Genomic DNA, 12,419 nt, shown 5'->3' with positions numbered 1-12,419 from the left:
AATACTCTGCACAAAGCCCATTTCTCACTTCAGATAAACAAGAGAGGAGGTCAAGGTGCTCTGAGGATGGGAAGTGCAGGCTCTCAGCTCAGATGGAACCCAGATGACACCCAGGAGTCAGGACCAGCACATTTCCCCAGCCTGGCGAGCCCTGGGAGCGTTTGTTAATTGGGTTTAATTGTGGCTAAGCAGGGCAGGAGCTCCCAGCAGGAACGTGCTCCTCTGCAGAAGCTCCTGATTCCTGAAACAGCCACCCCTGGGGAAGGGGGACATGCAAACGTGGGGACAAACAGAATTTTGCAAGCCTGACGCTGGGTCAGCCCTGGAGAGTCAAGGAAAGCCCCTGGCACTGCAGCTGCCCTGGGCAAAGCTGGCAATGAGGTCCAGCCCATTTTTCCAAGCCCCAGAGCCAGGCCTGCCCCAGAATATCCCAGTTTTTAGGATGGCTTTCACATCCTTCCACAGCCCTTTCCAGATCTCCACTCACTGCCCCTCTGTGTAGAGCTGCTGATGCTAAAAATGTGATGCAAGACATCAAAAAGTTCATTTTTGAGGCCCAGCTTTTAGTCCAGGGAATTTTCCCGTGCACAGATTGCTCAAATAAAAGCAGATGAAACCTCCCAGAGGCGTGTGATGGCCTGACCTCCCCCTGGGGCTGAGCACAAACACGAACAGGAGCTGCCCCTCTGCACTCTCCAACTTTATTTACAGAGCCTGTGTGTCTCCCTTGCTCCGCAGCTGCCATCAGAGAACACGCTATTAATTTGCAGAAGCTGGAGCCAGGCTTAAAAACTCCATTAATTAAGTGTTGGCGGAGGTGTTTGGAAAGATGTTCCCATAAATATAGTGCTTTAAAGTGTTTCCCTAGAAACTGAGAAAAGAGTTGAACAATATGAAAAATACCCAGGCTGATGCCTCCCCCATGGGTGGAGCAGTGCCTGGGCTGGAGGGAGCTTTTTGGGAAAGAGAAATTTTTTCCTCAAGGGTTTTTTGGCTGCTGGAAATTTTTGGCTGGTAGCACAAAATGTAAAAGTGAGGCTCTTTATCATTCCTTGCTGCCCTGCTGCTCTGCCCTGGTGCTGGCAGGGGGGGAATGCTCTGTGCACTCTGTGGCTGCAGGTTCAGAAGTGCCCCGGGTGTTTGATGCTCCCAGGGTGTCCCTGCTGTGCCCAAGCACCTCAGCACCCCCAGGCATGGACAGGATAAACCTGGAAGCCCCTCAGCCTCTTCAACTGGCTCCTTACAACATTTCATGGAATCCCTGAGGTGGGAAAAGCCCTCCCAGGACACCGAGTCCAAGGTGATCCCCACCCTGTCCCCAGTCCAGAGCACCGAGTGCCACCTCCAGCCCTTCCTGGGACACTCCAGGGATGGGCACTCCAAACCTCCCTGGGCAGTGCCAAGGCCTGAGCTCCCTTTCCATGGGGAAATTCCTGCTGCTGTCCCCCCTGAGCCTCCCCTGGCCCAGCCTGAGGCCGTTCCCTCTCCTCCTGTCCCTGTTCCTGGAGCAGATCCCAAATCCCCCCGGCTGTCCCCTCCTGTCAGGAGCTGTGCAGAGCCACAAGGTCCCCCCTGAGCCTCCTTTTCTCCAGGCTGAGCCCCTTCCCAGCTCCCTCAGCCCCTCCTGGGGCTCCAGACCCTTCCCCAGCCCAGGTGGAGAAGAGAGGGCTTGGCAGAAAATCTTCTCAATCAGTTCATTTATCTGTGCAGAAATGCAAGAGCAAATCCCTTTCTGGATGGATGCTGCTGATACTGCAGAAGGATTAGAGTTGATCTTCCCTTGGAAAGGGATCAAGGAAGAGCTCCAGGCTGACTGTGGCCTGTTAAATGACATTTTATAGCCTGTTACTTCTCACCTAAACAGCAGTGCGATCCAAGGACTTGAGATAAACAATGATTTAATGACTCCAAGTGTAGAAACTGGAGAGGTTTTGAAAAGAGCTTGTGTACACAGGAATAAACTCTCCTATTGCAGCCTGCTGGAGGCAGCCTGGGCTGTTTGCTTTCCATGAATCCCCACTGCCAGGGCACCCAGAGCACACAAACCCTTCCCTGAACTCCCTCCCTTTCCTGCCCTTTGGGTCACTTTGGTGCCTGTTTGGTCACAACTGCTCAGCCCAGGAGTGTCCTGAGCAAGAGGGGATGAGGGCACAGTCAGCTCCTCTGCTAGGACATCCCTGGAGCTCCAGGGAGGGCTCTTTGGGTCCCTCACTCTCTCTTTGTGGCTTTTTCTCCTGTTTCTCCCAGGTTTGGATGGGGAGGGGAGATCGAGGAGCTTCCCTGGCTCCTCCTGCCTGTGCACAGCACCAGGAGCCAAACCCACCCCAGAGCCCCCAACAGCTCCACTCCTTGTGATCCCCAGGGAAAGGGAGCCTGCAGAGGCAGCACAGCAAACTCCAGGATCTGGGACTCCCCAAACTCACAGTTCCCTCCCAAGGATGGAGGTCAGCTGTCAGGACCAGTGTTCCCCGTGCCTCTGTGCCAGGCTTTGGGTTAAAAATGGCATTTTTCCTTTGCTTCTAAACAAACACAACCAATCCAACCCATGTGATTCCCTGTTCCCCCACCTTGCTGCTCATTCCTCAAAGTCGAGATAAGATTAATGAGCCACACACAGGACTGCTGGAGGGCTCTGCACTTCCCAAGCCACAAAAACACCTTCAGCAACAAAATGAGAAAACCAAAGCTGATAAAGCCAAGTTTGGAAGCAATTAACATCAATCTAAAATTTAGCTGGTTTAGGGGCTCGGCTTAAAAATAAAAAGCAATTACTGCTGTGGAAAACTGAAATAATATGTCGCTTTTCCATAGTTGATTTAGCAAAAGGAGTCTGCCTTCACCAGCAGCTACAATTAAAAGGGTTTTGTAAAAGCTGTTTTACCTGCACTAAAGGTAAAGAGGTGGGGAAAAGGGGAAAGGAGAAAATGGAAAAAGGGCGAGGAAAAAAGGTGGGAAAAGGCAGGTGGGGGGAAAAGGCGGGAAAAAAAGGGGATGTGGAAAAAAGGGGGAAAAGGAGAAGAAAGAAGGGGGAAAAGGAGAAGAAAGAAGGGGGAAAAGGAGAAGAAAGAAGGGGGAAAAGGAGAAGAAAGAAGGGGGAAAAGGAGAAGAAAGAAGGGGGAAAAGGAGAAGAAAGAAGGGGGGAAAGGAGAAGAAAGAAGGGGGGAAAGGAGAAGAAAGAAGGGGGGAAAGGAGAAGAAAGAAGGGGGGAAAGGAGAAGAAGGGGCAGAGGGAAAAGTGCAGGAAAAAAAGGCAGGCAGAAGACAGCAGGGCAAAAATGCTGTGCAGAACTGGTGCAGATAAGAATCTCCTGTGCTCTGAAAATATAAGAGAGTGAGATTCAGCTCCTGTGACATAAGGAAGGGAGGTCAGACCAAGAGAAGCTCTCCTTCATTCCTGGCTCTGGGAATGCTCTGCAGGGGTGATGGGAGTCTCACCCAAACTCTAGGAATGTTTTCAGTCTTTCAAAGGTGTGGCACAATTGTGCCCTATGCTGGTAAGAGCCCCAGAGAGGCAGAGTTTGGCCTCTCTGCATTGCTGTAACCAATTTGAGGTTTTCATTTCAAACCACTTGACAGGATCTCATTAACCTACTGCCTGTAATGAATGTACCCAATAGCAATCGGCGAGGCACATGAAATTAAAAAATCCAATAAAATATAAATAGGAAATACTCGCGGGTCATTTAGTTTTCTACTCTGGAATTAGAGAAAATGAGGTCTGCCACCTCCCTCGAGCTGTGATAAATGCAAGTTCCAAGCTGAACTGTCAAAAATTTCCAGGAATGTCTCTCCAACGTCACGTTGCAACCTTTTCAAAATTCATAACATTTTCTACTGAAAAGAAATCCTTGACTTGTCTGGGCCACATTTGACACTTATCCAAATACCAGGGTGATGCCACGTCCTCAGAGACGCTCCAGGAACCCCCAAACCGGGCCCTGCTGCGTGAGCAGAGACTTTGATCTGCAGGCAAAGAGGAAATGCAGCCCTGCAGCCCCACTGCAGGGTCACTGCAGGGTCACTGCAGGGTCACTGCAGCCCCACTGCAGCCCCACTGCAGCCCCACTGCAGCCCCACTGCCCCGCCACAGCCCAGGGGCTGCAGGAGCCCAGCCCTCCCTCCTACCTCACATTCACATCAAGTTCTTCCATCACAGGCAGCAGGCACAGGCAGCAGGGAGTGCAACGTCCATAGGAGAGACCTCATCCTGCAGCGGAGAGAGAAACACAGGGGTCAGTCCCAGCATCCCCCATAAATGTGAATTTACCTCCAGGAGGATCCAAGGCTGCTGCCCTTGGCCTTTTGGCCACCTGGGCACCCACAGCTGATGTTCAGCTGCCTTAGGCCAGCACTTCCAGGGCTTTTTCCAGCTCTTTCCAGCACTTCCCCAGCCAGGCTGTGCCCATCCCAAATCACCCCCACACCTGCCAGGCTTGCCCAGGAGCTTCCCAACTTTCAAAGCTACAAAAAGTGGTTTGAATAGAGCCAAGCTGGAGAAAGTTTGCAAAGCCCAGGTGGGAAAACACAAGCAAGAAGGCTTGGTAAATTAGTTTCTGTTTTTACACAAAACTAAAACATTGAGTTACCACTAAATTAAACCAGGTTTCCTGTGACACTCTATTGTGCAGCCTTATGAATACTTAATAGCAGTGCTGTAATTACAAAGAACTAAATGCTTTGCAGCTTGAGTTAAAATAAATGTACTTACTTCCAGCACCACTAAGTGATGTAAATATTAATGGGGTTTTTAACTCTATCAAAATTCCATCCTGACTCCAAAGAAATGAATGCACCATCTTAATAACGTGCTTGTGCATTTGCTGCTGCTAATCCAGAGGAAAAAATAGGCTCAGTTTCGGAGCACTTGAGGCTGTTGATTACCCCTTGTGCTGTCTCTAGGGAGGCAGGGACAAAGCCACCACCACCAGATGCAAATAATGCCATTGTGGCTCCCTGGCTTCAAAGGAAAACTGGAATAAAACTGCCTCAGCCTTCCCAGACACCGGTGCCAGGTTTGCAATGCAAATGAGCCCCGGCTCGGTGTCTGCCACCAGCAGCAATTCAGGGTGTGGGATTAGACATCACTTTGCAAGGAAAAATTGCTGGAGTCAAAAGGGTATTTTTATCCACAAGGCAGAGTTTGGCTGGCCCCTGTTTGCAGCTTAGACCTTCAGCTGGTGACTCTTTGGGCACTCTGGGAGCTGGTGGTTCAAAAACTGCTGCTTTGAAAGAAAAGCTTTGAAAGAAAAAGGTGAGAGGTCTGGAGATTCCCCTCTGTGTCCCTAAGACCTGACCTCCAACTTGAATTTGGAGAAAAAGCCAAAATCCACTCTCCTGTGCTCCTGCTCTGGAGCTCTTCCACAGGACAAAACACCTGGCACGGTTTCACTCTTTGAGATATCAGCATAAAATTAATTCTGATTTCTCCTGAGAATACCCCTTGTCCTCCCCACTGCCTCCTCCTCCTGCCCCGTTTCCTGCACGGGTTTTGTGTGCTGGGCTGGCTCCGCTGCCCATCTGGAGCTCAGGCACAGCCACAGCTTTGTTGGGTCAGAGTTAAAGGCCTCAGGTTTATTTTTATTGCTGCCATAAGCTGTGAAATGCCAGCAGGAAATCAGCTCCTGCTTTAAGGGCAGTGCCAGGAGCCAGGTTCTGGTTCTGCAGCTGCAGGGGAGGATCTCCTTTCTTTGCTCTGATTATTCCTGTGGGACTCTGAGCTGCTGGAGCCCCAGGCACTGAGAATTTCAGGATTTCTGTGCTCACAGGCACTGACCCCCAGACAAACCCTGCACTGACCCCCAGACAAACCCTGCACTGACCCCCAGACAAACCCTGCACTGACCCCCAGACAAACCCTGCACTGACCCCAGACAAACCCTGCACTGACCCCCAGACAAACCCTGCACTGACCTGGGGCCGTGGAGAAGCTCCCAAAATTGAGAGACATCTCCGGGATTGTGGGTGTGGAGTTTGGATAGAAGTGTGTGATAACACAGGGTGCAAAACTCAGAGTTTAAGGGTTTAGAATACAGTAATGGATATAAAGCAAGGTGGAGGATTTGGGGCAGAGGCCAGTCCTGCTTTTTCACCTTCTTCTCCAGAGGTCTGGGTGGTGTTTTGTAATTGGGTAGAAAATCCTCATTGCAGCCATGGATGGTTGGTTATTGGGTTAAAAGTAAAAATAATTTAGGTGTCATTTAATAATTGGACAGTTTATCCTCAAAAGGCCTTGTAGAGAGAGAGATGGGGGCTCCATGTTTAGTTTGTTAGCCAGAAGTGCTGTAGCACTCACGGTGTGTGAGACTGTAATAGAGATAAGGATTAATAAACATCTGAGTCCCAACAAGAAACTCTGTTTGGAGCATTTAACCCTGATCCTGGCAAAAGAAGATAAAACGTGACACTAAGGAATCACAACCAGGTAAAGCAGCTTAAGAGAGACCTGGAATTTCTGTGAAAAATACGGTTTAAAAGGTTGTTCTCTGTGGATTCACTTGGGGCAGGAGTCTGAGGCAGGGCAAGAGCTCCTGCTGGCCAGCAAAGATGGAAATCCTCTTAGTTCAAGGTGCTTTGGGGCATTTTTCACCAAAACTCCTCTACTTTCACCTGCTGAAGCTCCTCTGTCCTGGTTTCAGTGCCAAACCCTGACTTTGCATCAGCTGGGCCTGAGCCCCCAGCAGCTGCAGAGGCTCCAAACTGTGCCACAGAAAAGCAAAACTTGGCAAATTTCCCACAAAAGGGTTGCAGAAGGGAGCTCCCACCTTGCCCAGCACATCCCTAAAATTCCCTCCTTGTTCCCAGGCTCACACCTGGCAGCACAGGGATGTGTGGGGACCTGGGGACCGCTGCAAATTGTGGAGCTGTTTACAAAAACCACATAAAATGGCTTTAAAATGGTGATTTCCTGTTTGCCCTCCCTCTCTGGAGTGCAGGGATACACAGGGGTGGAGGAGGAGCTGCAGCCTACAGATGCATTTTGAGGCTGCTTTTAAAAACTTCCATGTGGGTGTTTGCCAAAGGAGCTTTTTTTTTAATATATATTTTATTTTCTTCCCTGCTCGTGAAACAACTGACTTTTATTCATATTTACACAGCCCCTCAGAAAGCAAATGAAAAACTGCTCCTGAGATGTTGCAAAGTATTAAATTAGCCAAAAGTAAATGTTATTTTTGGAAAACAAGTTCCAGGTGTGGCTGCCAGACTCCTTCCACACAAAGCTGCAGCATCTGAGGGAATAAAGGAGCCTGGACATGACAAAAGGAAAATCACTGCTACTGAAATAAAACCAGATTTTGCTCTCAAGCAAAAGCTGCTTGTGAGATTTCTTTCCCCTGGATGCTCTTCCCAGGGCTGGCAAGGAAATCGAGGAGCTCTCAGTCCCCAAAACGACCTGACAGCCTCCCAAGCCAAGGGAGTCCCTTCCCAGGCACTCACAACGAATGATTTCTCTTTTTGGATATTTTTTTTCATTTCTATTTTTCATTCTTGCTCTCCCTGATCCTTCAGGATCCCTCCATACACATTTATCACCACATACTTTCCTGCTTTGAGTTTATTTTACCCCGAAGTCCCCGGACTCCAGCACTGCTCAGTGGGTCCTAACTTGCCCTTTAATGAAATTATTCCTTTGAGGAATAAAACACCCACCTTAACTGGAGAGTTGATTCTCCCACTGCATTAATTCTATTAATTAATTCTATTTCCTTCACTGCAATTAAACATAATTTCTAGCAACACAGGAGATCCAGACCCTCTCTGTAAATCCCTCAGGAATTAAGGGTGGCTGGGATTTTGGAGTGCTGGTACCAATTTATTGATCTTTACCCCAAGAGGAGGTGCTGCCTGCCCTGACAGAGCTCCACCATCCCCAGATGCCTGTGGCAGCTCCTCCAGACACAAAACAATTCCAAATAACCCCGATAAAGAATAAATAACCATTAAAAAGGCACATGGTTTCCAGCAGAGGCTGGCAAGGGCCAGGCAAGGTCACAGCGTGTGCAGCTGCTGTTAAATGTGGATTTATCAGGATTGGCTCCTCTGTAATGAACCCCCTGCACACCTGAGCTCCCTGAGATCTTTCCTGATATCCCAAGGGATGCACAAAAGCATTTTTGGGGGATTTGTCACCACTTAGGGCTCCTCAAGGTCACTGCACCGGGCAGAGCCTGTTGTGGGTAAGGCTTTTCACTGGGACTGAGAATGTGGACAGAGAATTGAGGAATTTCTGGATCTGTGCACGTGTCCCACTGGGATTTTGGACCGTGGCCTGCATCCATCCTCCCCCTGACCTTGGAAATCCCAGAGGTGATGGCATCATCTGAACTGACCTCCCCAAACCAGTCTCATCTCTGCACTGTCTGGTGCAGCCCTTCTCCTCCTTTTCCTCATCCTCCTCTTTCTTCTCCTCCTTTTCCTCATCCTCCTTTTCCTCCTCTTCCTCCTTCTTCTTTTTCCTTCTCTTCCTCCTCCTCCTCTTCCCCCTGCTCCTCTTTTTCCTCCTCCTTCTCCTTTTCCTCCTCCTTCTTCTTCTCGTGCTCTTCCTTCATTCTTCTCCTCCTCTTCCTCCTCCTCCTCTTCCTCCTCCTCTTCCTTCTTTCCCTCCTCCTACTTCTTCTTCTCTTCCTCCTGCTCCTCTTCCTCCTCCTCCTCCTTTTCCTCCTCCTTTTTCTTCTTCTCCTTCTCTTCCTCCTCCTTCTCTTCCTTCTCTTCTTCTCCTTCTTCTTTTTCCTTCTCTTCCTCTTCCTCCTCTTCCTCCTCCTCCTGCTCCTGCTGCCCCGGAGGAGGGGAAGGAGGTCAGGCTGAAATCCTGGGAGAGCCCCCTGAGCCTTCCTTTACCCGGAGCTGCCCTGGATCTTTCCAGCAGCGCTGAGCTCTCCCTTTGTTTCGTTCGAGGCAGGGGAAGCTGCTCCCTCAGGAGATCTCAGGGGAGAACCTCTCATCCAGGAGGAGCCCGGGATCCCCGCTGCCAGGCCAGGTCTGGGCTGTGCCCACAGCAGTTTTACCCCTGGAGCTCCTCCAGGCTCTGTTTGAGGGAAGGCACAGCCTGGACACCGGTTCCCTGCACGTTCCCCATCAATCTCCCGTTCCCCTGGCTGCCTCACCACTCCCCACTGCTGAAACTTCCTCCTGCCGAGCAGCAGACACTGGATTTTCTCCTTGGAGGCAGGAGAGGAGCAGTGGCCCTGCTCTGGGCGATGCAGAAGTGAATTTGAGCTGGCTTAGCACAAACCACTGCCAGGGCAGGAGGGACACCGGCCCCAAGGGTGAGAACTGAGAGCAGCTCAGCTCTGCTCACCCCAATTCCCTGGGAACTGCTCCCTCGAGGAATCCATGGGCGGCAGTCAGATCCTCCCTCACCCTGCTTTTCATCACAGCTCGTCAGAAATTGGGACGGGGCTGGGGAAAGGGCAGGGCAGGGAGAGGCTGAGAGGAGAGCAGGGAGCAGATCCAGCCCCAGAGGAGGAACTGACGCTGCAGATTTTGTCCCGCTCATTTTCCAGTAAATAAAGAATTAAGGAAGATTGCTGGAAATGTGTCCATTCAGGCAGCAGCTGAATTTCCTGTTAATTGCTTTGGGAGTGAGGGAGGAGGGAGAAGCGTGGAGACATCACAATGAGCAGTGAGTGACTGGTGAGTGCCCAAACCCTCACTCTGCACGTGTGCTGCCAATGATAGAAACTGAGATGTGCTCTCATAAAAACCCCTACTGAGTGAATGAGTGTGAACACAAAAAATAAATCCATCTCTCAGGGCGACAGAGAGTGCAAAGTAATTTATCGTGGCATTTGTTTTGGAGGAAGGGGTGGCACCAGGTTTTCCCTGCCCCAGTTCCCCCAGTGGCTCCCACTGCCCTGGGACTGGAGCCAGCTGAGCACAGGGTGAGGAAGGGCCGTGTGTGGAAAGGAGCAGCCCAAATCACAGAAATGTGGGCTGGTTTGGGCTGGAAGGACCCCAAAACTCATCTGTTCCACCCCCAGCCATGAGCAGGGACACCTCCCACTGTCCCAGGCTGCTCCAAACCCATCCAAACTGGCCTGGGACACTGCCAGGGGCAGCCACAGCTGCTCTGGGCACCTGTGCCAGGGCCTGCCCATGCTCCCAGGGAGGAATTTCCTCCCAATATCCCACCTAAAGCCACTCTCTGCCAGTGGAAGCCATTCCCTGTGTCCTGGCACTCCGGGCTCTTGTAAAAACTCCCTCCAGGTGAATCCTGCCAAGCCTGGCCCTTCCTGCACCTCACAGGCAGCTCTGGGTTCCCGGGGAGGGGAAGCTGCTGGAGATCCCTGGATGTTCATCCTGGATCCATCGGGAGGAGGGAAGGGGACGCTGTGCTCACGTCACACACACAAAGCCAGCCAGGGCAACCAGCAAGAGGAGCCTCTGAACAGGGAAGCAGGAAACCCTGAGCTGACACAGCCTCCTGCCCTCTTATCTGCACCTTTGGTTTATTGTATTTAACCAGGCTTTTGATCTGGAGGAAGAACATCCGAAGGGAAAACAGCACCAAAACCTTTTGTCAGCACCAACTCTGCAGAGCCAATAAATCCTCACAGCAGCATCAAGTCAGCAGATCCAGCTTTTCTCTGTGGTCTTGGCTTTTTCTCAGAAAATCACATCACACTTCATGCAATCAGATTTTTCCAACAGGAAGTTTCCATTTGTCACTTAAAAAACCAACTCACTACCAAGAAAATCTGTCGTGCAGTTGTTGCAGATCTGTATTTCTTTTCAGGCTGTAAAGCAGATTCTGAGGCCGTGGGGAGAAGAATCAGATGGAGAAGAAGGCCTGGAGGAGACCCTGAGGAGCTGTTTGAGCAGACCCAGCTGTATTTTAACCTGCTGTGGATGACATTTGGAGATAGAGATTCCACATTCTGGTTATGCAGTCTCCCAGGGGAGGCACATGCAGGGATTTTTCCAGGCTCTCTCCTAAATCTTCCTTGCTGCCTTTTATTGCTGTGACTCCTTCTCCTGCCCTCGACAGGGCTGTGTTTATTCCTCTCACTGCAGACACTCCTGCACCTGCACAGCAGCCCCTGAGCTGTGCTGTCCCTGGCACAGAGCCCCTGCCCAGCTCTGCTCATTCCTGAGAGCTCCTAAATCCCCCCTGTGCCTTTCCTGGTGGGCAATCACAAAAAGGGAGGAAGGATACACACCCCACCCCTCTGGATGAGCCCTGGGAGGAAGGATTCCCTCCCTGCCCTCACATCCCACCCCTCTGGATGAGCACTGGGATGAGGGATTCCTCCCTCCCCTCAAATCCCACCCCTCTGGATGAGCACTGGAGGAAGGATTCCTTCCCTGCCCACCCCTCTGGATGAGCACTGCTGCTGGCTTTGCTCTGTCCCAGGTTTAATTGGGGGTTTGGTGATTCCCTGTTTTCCGTGTGTGACTTCCATGACCTTTTCCGTACAGTTCCTTCCTAGCTGATCATGGAATCACTGCAAGGATTGGGGTGGAAGGGACCTAAAGCCCATCCTGTCCCACCCCAGCCGTGGCAGGGACATCTCTGCCCCTGAGGGATGCAAACCTGTCACCAGCAGCCACAGTGACCTCCTGCAGTTCTCCTGCAGTCCTCCTGCAGTTCTGCAGGGCTGCAGGGTGGATTCCATGCAGTGGATCCTGCTGCAGAGGCCATCCCAAAGCCACTTCTCTCCAGCTTTTCCTGCTGCTGTTACTTTTAGCTGGGTTTTGTTAAGCCTTCGTCACCTAAAAATGTTTTCCCGTGTGCCAAGATTGGAGCTTTCAGTCTCTCCTGGGCTGCCTATTTTTGGATCCTTGATCTGGGCTCTCCTTGCTGATTTTTTTCTTTGGTGTGTGTGTTTGTTTTGAAATAAACAAAAGCTGGAACAATAAATGTCTGGGCACCCACAGAGTAAGGAGGGATCGGATGTTTGCTCGAGAGGAGGGATGTGGGAAAGAAAGGAATTGCCAGGGAAACACTGCAGAGCCAGAAGACCTCAGCTCAGCTGGCAGGGAGGGGAGGGCAGGGAGTTCTGGGGATGCAAACAAACACAGATGAGGGAAGCATTAATCCAAAGCAGAATTAATCTGCTGCCACCATCAGCATTGCTGCTAGCACCAAACAGTGGGGTGTGCTCACAGCAGGAGCTCCTGGCTGCTGGAAACCCTTCCCCTGCTCCAGGCTGTCCTTCTCTGGGCTGATAACTCCCCTGGCACTCACATCTGACAGGAATTGGTGCTCACATTGCCCTGACCTCACCCCACAGGTCCCCCACGGCTGAACCACCCAGGTCTCCCCTCCCTTGTAGCATTTACGTGGCTCTTCCATGGAGCAGGGCAGCCCTGAGCTGAACGGGCACAAGGAAATCCCTTCCTCCTGCAGTTCCCAGTTCCCTGGCTGTGTTTTAATCATCCCAGGGCCGTGTGTTATTAAAAGCAAACACAAGTGCAGCAGGG

General features: G+C 51.1%; 1 protein-coding gene across 2 annotated transcripts in view; it reads right to left on the bottom strand.

Annotated features, from left to right (window-relative positions):
- The window catches only part of HTR4 (5-hydroxytryptamine receptor 4), a 59,179-nt gene that overhangs the window by 40,385 nt on the left and 6,375 nt on the right, over positions 1–12,419 (bottom strand). For both annotated transcript variants that reach the window (XM_063413722.1, XM_063413723.1), the window contains exon 2: positions 4,125–4,206. In XM_063413722.1, coding sequence (XP_063269792.1) covers positions 4,125–4,150 — 26 coding nt within the window. In that variant the 5' untranslated portion in view covers positions 4,151–4,206. The remainder of the gene's footprint in view (positions 1–4,124; positions 4,207–12,419) is intronic.

Source organism: Prinia subflava, chromosome 16 (genome assembly GCF_021018805.1).
Source record: "Prinia subflava isolate CZ2003 ecotype Zambia chromosome 16, Cam_Psub_1.2, whole genome shotgun sequence".
In the NCBI taxonomy this organism is placed as follows: Eukaryota; Metazoa; Chordata; class Aves; order Passeriformes; family Cisticolidae; genus Prinia; species Prinia subflava.
The sequence above is the reverse complement of the archived record's forward strand: the minus strand, read 5'-3'. Positions and strand labels throughout refer to the sequence as shown.